The sequence below is a fragment of the Rhinolophus sinicus genome, chromosome X, assembly GCF_036562045.2.
Source record: "Rhinolophus sinicus isolate RSC01 chromosome X, ASM3656204v1, whole genome shotgun sequence".
Taxonomy (NCBI): Eukaryota; Metazoa; Chordata; class Mammalia; order Chiroptera; family Rhinolophidae; genus Rhinolophus; species Rhinolophus sinicus.
Window position 1 is genome coordinate 30,934,499 of NC_133768.1, and position 13,533 is coordinate 30,948,031.

Sequence of the window (13,533 nt, forward strand, 5' to 3'; positions counted from 1 at the left end):
TAAAATGTGAATTCCTCATGGTATCTTTAGAATACCATCCTTTCCTTTTTTTTTTTTCACTTTTATTTATTTATTTATTTATATTTCAGGATGGCGCAGCTCACAGTGGCCCATGCAGGGATTGAACCAGCAACCTTCGTGTTATGAGCACCCTGCTCTAACCAGCTGAGCTAACCGGCTAACCTACCATCCGTTCTTATAAAATTACGCTATGTAGTAGGTAAACGGTAATCAGACTGAAAATAACTGTGCTAACAGATTTATAAGAAATCAGATATCTTTATAGCCCTTAAGGATCTATGTCATTTTTGTTTACACGACAAAATACTCTTCTAGTGTACTCCTATTACCTAAATCTGTCTTGAATGAGGAATATATAATTATCTGCTATGACCTTTTGATATTTTCTAGTTACAGATGAACAATTTTTGGTGAAAATATAGCAAGGTATTCGTCTAAGAGGAGCCAAAACTTAAGAGTCCCTTGTGTTGTTGTTATCAGTCACTACTGTACCACAGGGAAGGTAACCATGACATAAAATCAATTTAATAAAATGTACTGAGGGCCTATTACATGGAAGGTGATCAAATTGTTTTTTGGCTGGACATAATCAGGTCAAATTTTAAGCTTGTTACTTCAGTTCCAAATAATGTGGTAATACATGACTCCAGAATTTTTTAGAACCTGGTGGCCTGTTTTCTAAAAGTTGTTTTGACTGTACTGGCATTCTGAACCTCTGTACTTGATGCTCTCGCCCCTTTCCCTCTGTGTTAGTAACCAACTTTTTTGGATATGTTTTATCTTTGTTATATATCACAGACCCTTTAATTTTGCTCACTTTTTTGGACTCTTTGCCTTCACCCTCTCTTCCCCGCCTTTCACTCTCTTCATTGACCGTCTTTCGGCATTTCCCCTCCTCTTCCTCATTGTCCTCTTCTTCCTCTTCCCTTTCCTCCCCTTCCCCTGTATCATCCTCCCCTTCCTCCTCTTCCCCCTCCCCTTCCTCCTCCTCCCCTTCCTCCTCTTCCACCTCCCCTTCCTCCTCCCCTTCCTCCTCTTCCACCTCCCCTTCCTCCTCCCCTTCCTCCTCTTCCCCCTCCCCTTCCTCCTCCTCCCCTTCCTCCTCTTCCCCCTCCCCCTCCTCCTCCTCCCCTTCCTCCTCCCCTTCCTCCTTGACTTCCCCTTTCCCTTCCCCCTCTCCCTCCTCTTCTTCATCCCCCTCTCCCTCCTCTTCTCCCTCTCCTTCCTCTTCTCCTTCCTCCTCCTCCCCCTCTTCTTCCTCCCTTTCTTCCTCCCCTCCTTCTCCTTCCCCATTCCCCTCTCCCTCTCCTTCCTCTTCTCCTTCTTCCTCCTCTTCTTCCTCTTCTGTGTCTCCCTCCTCTTCTTCCCCCTCCTCCTCTCCTTCCCCCCCTCCTTGCTCCTCCTCTTCCCTTTCCTCCACCCCTTTGTTTCTTCCTTCCTCATGGCCTTGTTCCCTCTCCTTTTGCTCCTGTTTCTTCTCCTCTTCTAAATCTTTCTCTCCCTTACCCTGGCTCTCCATTTCTCCTCCTTTGTCTTTGGCCTGTTGTCCCTCCTCATTTCGCCTATGTTCCACTCCTGAATTACCCTCCTTCCAGATTCCCTCATCTCCAACTTCAGGCACATCCTCCGCTTCTCCCCCTGACTTTCCATCACCTTCACTCACCTCTGCTACGTCTGTAAGGTCGTCTGACAGGATCTCTGCTTCCTCCTCCTCCTTCCTCCTCCCCTTCCTCCTTGACTTCCCCTTTCCCTTCCCCTCTCCCTCCTCTTCTTCATCCCCTCTCCCTCCTCTTCTCCCTCTCCTTCCTCTTCTCCTTCCTCCTCCTCCCCTCTTCTTCCTCCCTTTCTTCCTCCCCTCCTTCTCCTTCCCCATTCCCCTCTCCCTCTCCTTCCTCTTCTCCTTCTTCCTCCTCTTCTTCCTCTTCTGTGTCTCCCTCCTCTTCTTCCCCCTCCTCCTCTCCTTCCCCCTCTCCTTGCTCCTCCTCTTCCCTTTCCTCCACCCCTTTGTTTCTTCCTTCCTCATGGCCTTGTTCCCTCTCCTTTTGCTCCTGTTTCTTCTCCTCTTCTAAATCTTTCTCTCCCTTACCCTGGCTCTCCATTTCTCCTCCTTTGTCTTTGGCCTGTTGTCCCTCCTCATTTCGCCTATGTTCCACTCCTGAATTACCCTCCTTCCAGATTCCCTCATCTCCAACTTCAGGCACATCCTCCGCTTCTCCCCCTGACTTTCCATCACCTTCACTCACCTCTGCTACGTCTGTAAGGTCGTCTGACAGGATCTCTGCTTCCTCCTCCTCCTCCTTTCCTTCAGGCACCTCCATATTTTTCTCTATCTTTTTTTGTTCCTCTATTCCACTTCCTTCTGAAATCTCTGCTCTTTCCTCCTCTGGGACCTCTGTCAAGTGGTCGCACTTAACATCACATTGTGCCCCAAATTTGGACATTTTGTGTTCAATCTCTTCCTCATGTCCTTGTTCAATAACTTTTGTGTTATCCCATAAGGTTTGCTCAGTTTCCACTTCATCATCATCTTTTTCTCCACTACTAAATTCTAGTGACTCAGGCGGCTCGAAGCCATCTGTTGTACCCTGCTGACTTGCATTTTCACCTTCTACGTCACTGTCTGGCTCCTGTATAGATTCTCTTTCACTCCCAAAGATCCCGTCTTGCTTGTTCCTTTCCTTAACAAAATCATCATTTTCTTCAATATCCTCATTTGGTAAGTCCTCAAAGGATGCACTAATATTTTTTATATCCTCTTCACTTTTTCTTATATCCTTCAGACCTGCCATTTCTGCCAGCTTAATTTCCTTCTCAGAGACTATTTCTTCTGCTTCTGAATCCTGTTGACTGCATCCTCCATCACTTTTGCTTTCTACTTCCTTATCATCAAGTGGATAAATATCATGCTTATCTTTACATCTAAATATCTGCTTTTGCAAGCCCTCCGCATTGGTGTCGGCCTCAGGCCCAGACTGGCTTGAGTCATGACCTACATCCTCATCATCTGAAAATGCTTTCACACACGTAGATGTTGATATCATGTATGTTCCTTTCGCCAAATGTTGTTTATACACTTTCCCTTCTTTTGATCGTTTGGACATCTCTTCACTTTCATATTCACTGCTATCATCGCTTTCAGTACGAGCTGTATGCTGCTTCAGTTTCTCAACTGTTTCTTGTTTCTGTAAATTTGTTGAAGTAATCATCATACTACTATTAGTTGACAAAGGTAACTTACCTACTACAAAAACTGCCAAGATTTTACATTGTCATCAGTTTCACTAGGAGAACAAAAACATCCAGTTTTACTGGACATTTCACTCAGATTTTGTTTTCTTTGGGGATAATTTATGCCACTCTCTAAGTCTGTGGTACATCTAATTTTGATTTAGTAACATATGTCTGTATTTAATTTTCAAATTCTTAGTACCTGCCATAATTTTGCCATTACTCACAGTACCATTAATATTGATTCTCTGACCCTTAATCTGAGTCAATTCTTAAATGTAATACATTTCCAGACTGATTTTACAAAATACTGTTGAAAATGTATACTTTTCTTGCATGCAGTGTAGTTCAGTTTAATTTTTTCTACCTTTCCTATCACTTTGTCAAACTTTGATTGACCTTTTGATTCCATGAAATTTTATATAATTAAAATAAATGAAAATGTGAAAAATTTAAAAATTGAAAAAATCAATAGCTTATTTCTAGAAAAAATAACAGAACTAAAAACTTCAAATGAAATCTTTATTGATGTACTAAATAATAATGAATATATTTTTCTTTTCAAAACAAAATCTTGGGTTCTCAAATTTTTGATCTTATCTGTTATATTTTTTAAATATAATTATTTGCATATATGAAAAAACCACTATAACGAAAATACTTAAGGTAAACTGTAAGATTTTTATAAAAACTATGAAATTACACATTGGGATTTGAATGATACATTAAGAATTTGAAATTAATTTCCTTCTGGACAAAATAAGGCAAAAATCAAATTACTGACCTAAATTCTAAAAGCTAATGAATTGAAATATTCGATGAACTTGGTGGACAGTGAAACCTCACTAAATCAAGTTTCAAAAATTGTGATCAGTGCTAGGCCCGGAAGAGGTAAGTTTTGCTGCTTAAACAATTTATTTAGAAAGCACAAATTAAAAATTTCATATATAGAAATACTATAATGAATCTTTTTTATTCATCAAAGTAGGCCTGGTAGGGCTTCTACTTAAAGGAGTATGTGAAGTATAAAATATGTATCAATTTAAAAAGAAGTGCCTTCTTTTCCTCTTTGTTCTAGGTCCTATTCTTTAAATAGTCACAATTCTTTCAAGAGCCCTAAGAGAGATACAGGCCTAGGTGCCAGACACGATTTCCAAATGTAAGTGCCTTTATCTCCGTAGCACAATAAAGCAGCACAGAAGAGGAAGAGCCCAGAGTCTAAGACAAGAGGAAGGAAAGACACAGGAAAGCTGTTTGCTTGGAAGTATAGTCAGTCTATAAGTCAGTCAGCATTCACTGAGCTTCCACAACTGTGTTAGGAGAACAGCTCTCCCACATTAAAAAAAAAGAAAAGCTCTTATTTACCATGCCTCTCAGTAAAATATAGATAAGACTAATGAGGATTGGCACTAAATTTTTTATAATTTAGCAAGATTCTCTTGCATTTCGGTGACTTTGATTTTTAAAGGATTTTTAGCTTAACAATGTGGCAAAGGCACTAGAAATATAAATTCAATGTTTTCTATGGCCTCCTTCCTTCAATTTACATTTCTCCAATTTAGTCTTCTTATCCCCAAGCCCCTCATCCTTTCACCCAACTGGTCCTTAAAGTCAGGAAAAGCAAAGGATTTTTAGGGTAGGCCTTTATCTCTCCAGGGTTGTGAAAACAAAACTATTCCTTCCTTTTGCTATTCATTAAAGGTCTTTTTGTAGCACCGTGCACAGTTTGACTCATTTCCAAATGTTTAATCTTGTTTTTATGCTATCAATTCATTGCTAAATTAAAGCCTATTCCAAACACTGGAAAAGCAATTGTCAAATATTTTCACCAAAACCACAACATTTTAGAGCTAGAAAAGATGTTAATATCATCCTGTAAGGTGAGCACAGTAACTCACCCACAGTCATACTCAATTAAAGTCCGAAGAGCCACTCTGATAAACAGTAACCTCTTGGAATGCTTAAGACCTGCAACAGTAATCTCTCACCCTGGTGGCAAGAAAGTATGGCTATTATGACTTGTTAGTGACTCCAAAGAGCAAATTTCAGCAATGAAATTGTCACTCTTGTTGCATCACAGAAAATATATACCAACAAGCCAAAATTGAGGCTATCTACATTGTATTCCTCTTTAAAATTTGAAAATAAGTTAATGCTTACCTTTCTTGTATTCTTTCCAGAAACCTTTCAAGAAAAAAAAAATTACACTGTTCTTACCCACCATAATAAAAATAACTTTCCATACTATACCTTTTGTTTTTGAATTGGTGATAATTTTAAACACTTGTCATTGGAATTTAGACTCATCACGTGTGTCTGAAATAAACAAAAAAGTATATGTTCTAAAAATAATAAAGACTACACATGATTATATATTTATATATTCTAAAATATATATAGATAAATAATATAAAACAGTTCAGATAGTTACAATACAATCAACTCTCAACTGTAAGGAACTCTCAAGCATACTTATGATGTTAGGATTGACATAAATTTTCTTGTATGTAACCTATACCTTAATAAAGCTTATTTTAAAATAAAATGAAACCAAAACAAAAAGCTTTTTATGCATATAACAGAATAGGAAGTACACAGATACACATACACACACAAACATATAATGAAATAAAATTCAAACTTATATCTAGATACAGAAATAAGAAAACCATTACCATATTTAAGACATCAGTAGTTTCTCCAAGGCTTTCTGAATCCTCTGCTGAAGAACTCTCATCTGCCTCTTCCCCTTCGGTCATTTTATCTTGAAAATTATCTGAATGATTAAAGGGAAAAGAGAAAATCAGATTCCAAAGGAAAAGGAAAAGACAGCTGGACAATAAACAGAAATTATTCTATAATATAAAGTGCAGCTATAATTTTACTGAAGGTCCTTTAACCCCATGTTAATGAAATTGAACATGATTCATTCATAGTAATAACAGGTTTTAAAACATATTTTTGAAAGTTTGAAGATTTTGACACTGATGAGATAATAATTGCTTCATTCACATGAACAGGCAAACACTATTCCTTCGGGATAAATACTACCCAGGTATCAAGCACTATGATAGCCAGTCCTCGAAAAGGGCCCCAGTGACCCAAACCTTCCTGGTAGGCATACCTCAATGTAGTTCCTTTCCACATTTTATCAGATTGGTCTGTATGGCCAATAAAATAAAACGAACACAACTATGATGTTATTGTGGTTTACGTCTAGCTCCCCCATACTGTCTTTCTTGATCACTTTTTCCGGGGGAAGCCATGTTGTGAGGGAGAAGCCCATGTGTTCAGGAAGTGAAATCTCCTGACAATGGCCACATGAGTGAGCATGAAAAAGGATCCTCTAGCCCAAGTCGAGCCTTCAGATGATTGCTGTCCCATCTGACAGTCTGACTGCAACTGCATGACATGACCTGAGCCAGAACCACTCAGCTAGGCTACATCTGGATTCTTAAGCTTCAGAAACTGTGAGATAATAAATGTTCATTGCTTTAACCTGCTAAGTGTTAGGGCCATTTGTTATGTAGCAACAGATAACTAGTACAAGCACCTAGAAACTTTCATGGAAAACTGCAAGGTTCTTACATCACAAAGTAGATAATTAAAAGTTATAAACTATATTGACCTTACATTTTTCTCAATTATTATAACCCCATTTAGCACCCATATATTTATTTGAGAGGAGCTCCTTAATGAAATCTTCACTAAAAATGCCAGTCCACATTGATCTATCCCCTTGTAAATGCATTCAATATAAATTAGCAAATAATCAGTTTGTGTTTGTTCCATGTGATGTAATATGCAGGAGGTATCAACTGAAGTTAACTATTAATTCTTAATGAGCTTGTAGTATAGAAGGGAATGTAAACTATTGGTAAAGGAGAATGAGAAATCACATCTGACTGCTGGGAAATCAGGACGTTTCACTACGGAGGTGCAGGGAAGGATGAGTAGAATTCTGAGAGGCAGAGATGAAGGTGGATGGAGAAGAAAATGAAGCCCAGTGCTACCAGACGCAGAATGGCTTGTCCTGAAGGGTTACCATGCGCTGGGAACATATGCTTTTATGGTATGTCAGGTTAACCTTAACCCTGTGACAACAAATGAGGCAAGTATTCTATCTCCATTGTACAAATGAATAAATTAAGGTTCAGTGACCCTTTTGGTACTATATGTCAATCTTCGGTCTGTCTTGACTTCATAGCCTCTCCACTAAGTCTGACTGTGAAGAGTTCAGTTTGATCAAAATTAGGGGTTGGCAAACTTCTCTGTAAAAGGCCATAAAGTAAACATTTTAGGCTTTGTGGCCATATAGTCTCTGTCCTAACTACTCAAACTCGGCCATTGCAGTGTGAAAGCAGCCATAGACAATACATTAAAGGAATGGGCATGACTGAGTTCCAATAAAACTCAGTCCAAACACCGGGGACTGGCTAGATTTGGCTCATGGGTCATAGTTTGCAGACTTGTGACCTCAATTAAACTTCTAAGAAAAAGACTATTGAGAGATGAAGCTAGAAAAGCAGGTGAGAGTCATATGGAGAAATTTACACTTATTTTTTAAAAATATTGGGGATCTTGTGAAGACACTGGAGCAGATGGGAACTGAACTGCATCTGAGGAAGATAAATGTAGAAAGTGCTAAGCAGGATAGACTGGAGAGGGCAGAGAACAAAGGTTTGAAAAACAGACAGTAGATCACTTAAGTTCATGGCCTTGCCTTATACTTGACTGAGAAAATAGAACTCATCATCAGACCTGATCTGCTTTCTCTTCTCACCAACAAATATACACATTTACCTACATTTTCCTGTTAAAATGTAGGATGTGCCTTTCCTCTTATCGAAGACTGATCTGTATGTCAGCCCCTCCTGTCTTCTCAAGAGCTCTGCACTTTTTATTACAGCCTCCCTCTCAAGTGCTACCAATCTCTCGGGGTCTACTGGCTTGTGTCCATTAGCATACAAATATGCTCTAATATTTCCTAGTGACCTCACATCTCCCTCTAGTTGCCAGCCCATTTCTCTGCTCCTCTTCATGACCAAAATATGCAAAACAATTATCTACACACCCTATCTCTGCTTCACTACTTCATTTCCCATTCATGCCTCAACTGTTCAGCTTCTGCCCTGATCGTCTCCTTGAATTACTCATCAAGATCACTGGCAATCTCCATGATGTGGAACCATGGGCTGCTCCTTTGAGCTCTTTTTCCTTGACCTTTGCTCGGTACTTTGAAATCATGACCCTACTCTCTCCTAATTTCTCTCCTACACTACTGGCTAATGAGGCTGAGGAAGGCTTCTTTGTTGGCTCTTCCTCCTCTACCTTCTAAATGTTAGATGTCCTCAGGGCTAAATCCTGGGTTTCTTCTCTTCCTACCCTACTCTCTAATAGGTGATTTCACCAACTCTCATGGACTGTAAAGATCATCTCTATGCTGATGGTTTCCAAATTTATACCTCCAGTCCAGACCTCTTTTGTGAACTTTAGGCTTGCATTTTCAACTGCCTGCTTGATATTTCTGCTTGCATGTCTCACAGATACATCACCCTCAATTTTTAATTTTTTTCCCCTCAAAATTGTCAACCATCCTCCTGCCTAGGAATCATTTCTTTAAAAATAAATTTTGGGCCGGCCCGGTGGCTCAGGCGGTTAGAGCTCCGTGCTCCTAACTCCGAAGGCTGCCGGTTCGATTCCCACATGGGCCAGTGGGCTCTCAACCACAAGGTTGCCAGTTCAATTCCTCGAGTCCCGCAAGGGATGGTGGGCTCTGCCCCCTGCAACTAAGATTGAACACAGCACCTTGAGCTGAGCTGCCTCCCGGATGGCTCAGTTGTTGGTTGGAGCGCAGGCTCTCAACCACAAGGTTGCCAGTTCAATTCCTCGACTCCCACAAGGGATGGTGGGCAGCACCCCCTGCAACTAAAAATTGAACACGGCACCTTGAGCTGAGCTGCCTCCCGGATGGCTCAGTTGGTTGGAGCGTGTCCTCTCAACCACAAGGTTGCTGGTTCGACTCCCACAAGGGATGGTGGGCTGTGCCCCCTGCAACTAGCAACGGCAACTGGACCTGGAGCTGAGCTGCGCCCTCCACAACTAAGACTGAAAGAACAATTTGAAGCTGAACAGAACCCTCCACAACTAAGATTGAAAGGACAACAACTTGACTTGGAAAAAAAAAAAAAAGGCCTGGAAGTACACACTGTTCCCCAATAAAGTCCTGTTCCCCTGCCCCAATAAAAAAAAAAATCTTAAAAAAAAAATTTTATTGGGAAATATTTGGGGACAGTGTGCTTCTCCAGGCAGTTGTCCTTCAATCTAGTTGTGGAGGGCGCAGCTCAGCTCCAAGTCCAGTCACTGTTTTCAATCTTTAGTTGCAGGGGGTTCAGCCCACCATCCCATGTGGGAATAGAACCGGCAACCCTGTTGTTCAGAGCTCGCGCTCTAATAAACTGAGACATCCCGCCGCCCCTAGGAATCATCCTCCATTTTTCCCTTCTCTTCACATTTATCAACAAGTTTAGCAAGTTCAGTTGTTTCTGTCTAAAATGTATTTCAAATCTGTCCCCTTCTCTCCATCTCCACTGCAAACACCTTGGTCCACACACCATCTCTTACAAAAGGCTCCCAAGTATTCTTCCTACCTCTAGTCTGGCTTCCCTACAATCCACACAGACAAAAGGGATCATCTTAAAATATAATTTGGATTGGAGCACATCACTCTACTGTTTAAAACCCTTTAATGACTTTCTGTTGCACTTAAGAAAAACACTCAAATCATGTAGGCTTGTCGTGGCCTATAAAACCATGAATAATTTTTCACTTTCTCCATCATCATCTTGTCCTGCCTTTTCCCTCATTCTCTGGCTCCAACAGTTGTCTTTCCTTTTCTTAAAAATTGCCTTCAAACCTTAACATATATTATTTTCCTTGCCTGGAACACATATACTGTCATCTCTCTTTGTGTGGCTATCTTTCATATCCTTTATGTTTTAGCTTAAATGTCACCTTCTCAGCAAGGTCTTCAGTGACCACCTTCCCTCCAAGATAAACACCGAAGTCTGCAAATTACTTGAGAAAAAAGTCACATAGTATGTTGGATACAACTTTCAAAATGCTTCTTTTTAAGATAGTTTTAGCAAACAGTCACAAGATAAGGGATGGCTTTTCCTTTTGATTTAGCTACAAAATTCTGTATATCTTCACATTCAAATCTCAAAGTGGGAAACAACCTCCCTCAAACCACAACCTTCTCTTTTCCTTGTACACACTATTGTCAGAATCTATTTTTCCTGTGTACAGAGCTAAAGAGTGCCAGTGATTCTTATCTCAAAAGGTAACATCCAGGGGGCAGCCAGTTGGCTCAGTTGGTTAGAGCGCGAGCTCTGAACAAACAGGGTTGCCAGTTCAATTCCCACATGGACCAGTGAGCTGCGCCCTCCACAACTTGATTGAAGACAACAAGCTGCTGTTGGAGGGGAGGCAGGATGGCTCAGTTGGTTAGAACGTGAGCTCTCAACAAGGCTGCTGGTTCAATTCCCACATGGGATGGTGGGCTGTGCCCCCTGCAACTAAAGATTAAAAACGGCAACTGAACTTAGAGCTGAGCTGCGCCCTCCACAACTAGATTAAAGGACAATGACTTAACTTGGAGCTGATGGGCTCTGGGAAAAACACACTGTTCCCCAATAAAACATTTTTTTAAAAAAGGAAACATCCAAAAGTTCTAGGTGAGATGCAGGAAACTGTCTCATTATCAAGGTCCTAGTTGTAGATAATATTCCATTCCCATGGCCCACAATTCTTGCCTGATTCCTGATCCTTTATTACCTCAACTTTTTGTCTAGGTTCCTGATGCCTATGATACTAAAATTCATCGGTGCCATGGTTCTTAATCCCAGAGGTCTAGGTTACCTTCGTAATTCCAAACCTACTGCTTACTCTGATTTCCTGGTCTTGGCTTCTTGTTCTGCACCCTATCATCCAAGCACATGCCCTGAAGTAACATATACACTCTCCTAAGACACACAAATGTCTATAAACAAAAGTATTTACAAGAGATGTATAATAGCTAAAGAGCTGGGATTATAATTTAAAACATAAAAGCTATATCGACTAGGCAGTGAGGTAGAGGTATTAGTAATAACCACGACTATGTGTACTATGGGGTTTCTAGAGGTGTTAGGCTCAATGCTAAGTATTTTATATGCCTTATTTGTCACAATCACTTTCTAAAGTAGGTATTATTAAACTCATTTCAAAGACAGGGAAACTGAGGCTTAGGAAAATTAAGTAACTTTCCCAAAGTCAGTTACATAGTAAATAAATGTCACAGCTGGCATCTGGTCCCAGAACAGTTTAACTCCATATCCGAGGCTCTTAACCATTATGCTATACCGCCTAAATGCAGAACTTCACATAGGTCCTGAAGACCTGCATTCAAACCTGTTTACTTCATTTATAAGCAGAGCGACCTTGGACAAGTCACTCAATCTCTTCAAGCCTTGCTTTTCTCATCTATAAAAATGAAAAATATAACTCCCACCTAATTCACAGAGTAGCTCTAGGGTTTAAAGGAGATAATGTAAGCGAAAGTACTGTGTATGCCAAACTCTGCCCTATAAAGATATGTTGATGTTGTTACATGGTATTTTTAGAGTCATTGACGATGCTTTCCACTTTTAAGAGCATTCCTGGATTTGAGTTCAAATGAGAGATGTCAGTCTCTAGGAAGAAAATTTAATTGGAGAAAACTTTTTAAGATAAAAATGAAAACAAGAGGCATAAAAGGTACTTTTTTTTTTCTTTGGTGAGAGCAGGCAGAGTATCAAATGTTACCTGGTTCCATGGGCTTCCTGGGATCCTCGTTTTCAGTTATCATTTTCTCTGGCAAATCATCTGTAGACTGCCATGTAGGAAATGAATTGGGCTGAAAACAAACAGATGATCTAAGAGTCCCTCCAATTGGAGGTAGTACTGGTGTCATTTGAAAAGGATCTGGAGATTTCTCCTTTAAAATAAAAGGTTAAAGAAACTGTTAGATGATGTTATATATTTAATATAGACATAAACTACCCTGGGGTTGCTAAAAATATTTAAGAGACGTCAAAGTTGGCCAACGTCCCACACCTTTCACTTTAAAATAATCCCCAAAGGCTCAAAAATGTTTTGTTCTGTTGTTTCTGTATCTAAGTTGCTCTGAATTGTCAATTTGGAAGCCTGTTTTTCACATGACAGGGAAAAGTATGTGTGTGTTGTCTCTGCCTTCCCTGAGAAACAAAAAAATTACTCATGAGACCTAAACAAACAACAACTACAAAATACTTATGGGAAATTTCTCAATCTTTCCACAGATATTTTTTCATAATAAAAAGCCAAACTTAATCTTTTACTTTAAAAGGAGTATGTTTTGGAACTTAAAGTACTTTTTTTAAAAAAGGAATGGCTCCTTTAAAATTATTTGGCATTTTATTTTTAAAAAGTATAAGTATCATTGAAATAATTTATTTATTTTTTAATTAAATTTATTGAGGTGACAATTGTTAGTAAAATTACATAGATTTCAGGTGTACAATTCTGTATTACATCATCTATAAATCCCATTGTGTGTTCATCACCCAGAGTCAGTTCTCCTTCCATCACCATATATTCGATCCCCCTTACCCTCATCTCCCACCCCCCACCCTAGTTTTTAAATTTATTGGGGTGACAGTTGTTAGTAAAATTACATAGATTTCAGGTGTACAATTCTGTATTACATCATCTATAAATCCCATTGTGTGTTCACCACCCAGAAACTCATAGACATTGAAATAATTTTAAAGTACACAATGAGAATCTCTAAATTTAATTGCGGAAAAACACTGCCTCTCTCAAACTGAAGCCCGCCTTTCTCTCTCTTTCTCTCTCTCTCTCTCTCTCTCTCTCTCTCTTTCTTAAGTTTCATTGTTTACCGTATATAATCTTCCACTGCTCATGAGGTATAACTAAAGATAAAAGCAAGGCAGAAGTCATTCCACATAAAGTTGAGAAAACTCAGCATTCAATCTGAGTTGATAAGACAGTGACCAGTATCACTGTTTATAAGCCAAGATTATCCATGATAATTTGAATTTTGTACTTTGCGTTTAACAGTTTAACCTGAGCTTCCTTTAAAAGTTTGTAAGCCCTTGACTCTAATCATTTTATTTAGTAACTTTATCTGACAAGAACCTTATTTTAATTAAAAACAAGGATGTTCTTCCTTGTTTTCTTTGCAGTGCTAGACAACACTATTAT

The 13,533-nt window shown here is 39.4% G+C and overlaps 2 protein-coding genes across 4 annotated transcripts in view; both read right to left on the reverse strand.

Annotated features, from left to right (window-relative positions):
* Window positions 1–13,533, reverse strand: part of LOC109455937 (X-linked retinitis pigmentosa GTPase regulator) — a 58,768-nt gene that overhangs the window by 22,315 nt on the left and 22,920 nt on the right. For 2 of the 3 annotated variants that reach the window (XM_019747893.2, XM_074323551.1), the window contains 4 exons: window positions 12,094–12,265; window positions 5,925–6,025; window positions 5,500–5,565; window positions 2,265–3,203 (listed from right to left, as the gene is read on the reverse strand). In XM_019747893.2, coding sequence (XP_019603452.2) covers window positions 2,265–3,203; window positions 5,500–5,565; window positions 5,925–6,025; window positions 12,094–12,265 — 1,278 coding nt within the window. The remainder of the gene's footprint in view (window positions 1–2,264; window positions 3,204–5,499; window positions 5,566–5,924; window positions 6,026–12,093; window positions 12,266–13,533) is intronic. The other variant, XM_074323552.1, reaches the window with a different exon arrangement.
* On the reverse strand, window positions 495–2,120 carry LOC141569702 (uncharacterized). Its single transcript, XM_074323989.1, has 2 exons — window positions 2,108–2,120; window positions 495–1,695 (listed from the first exon to the last, which is right to left on the reverse strand). Exons 1-2 carry the CDS (start codon window positions 2,118–2,120, stop codon window positions 632–634), a joined length of 1,077 nt encoding a protein of 358 aa, XP_074180090.1. The 3' UTR covers window positions 495–631.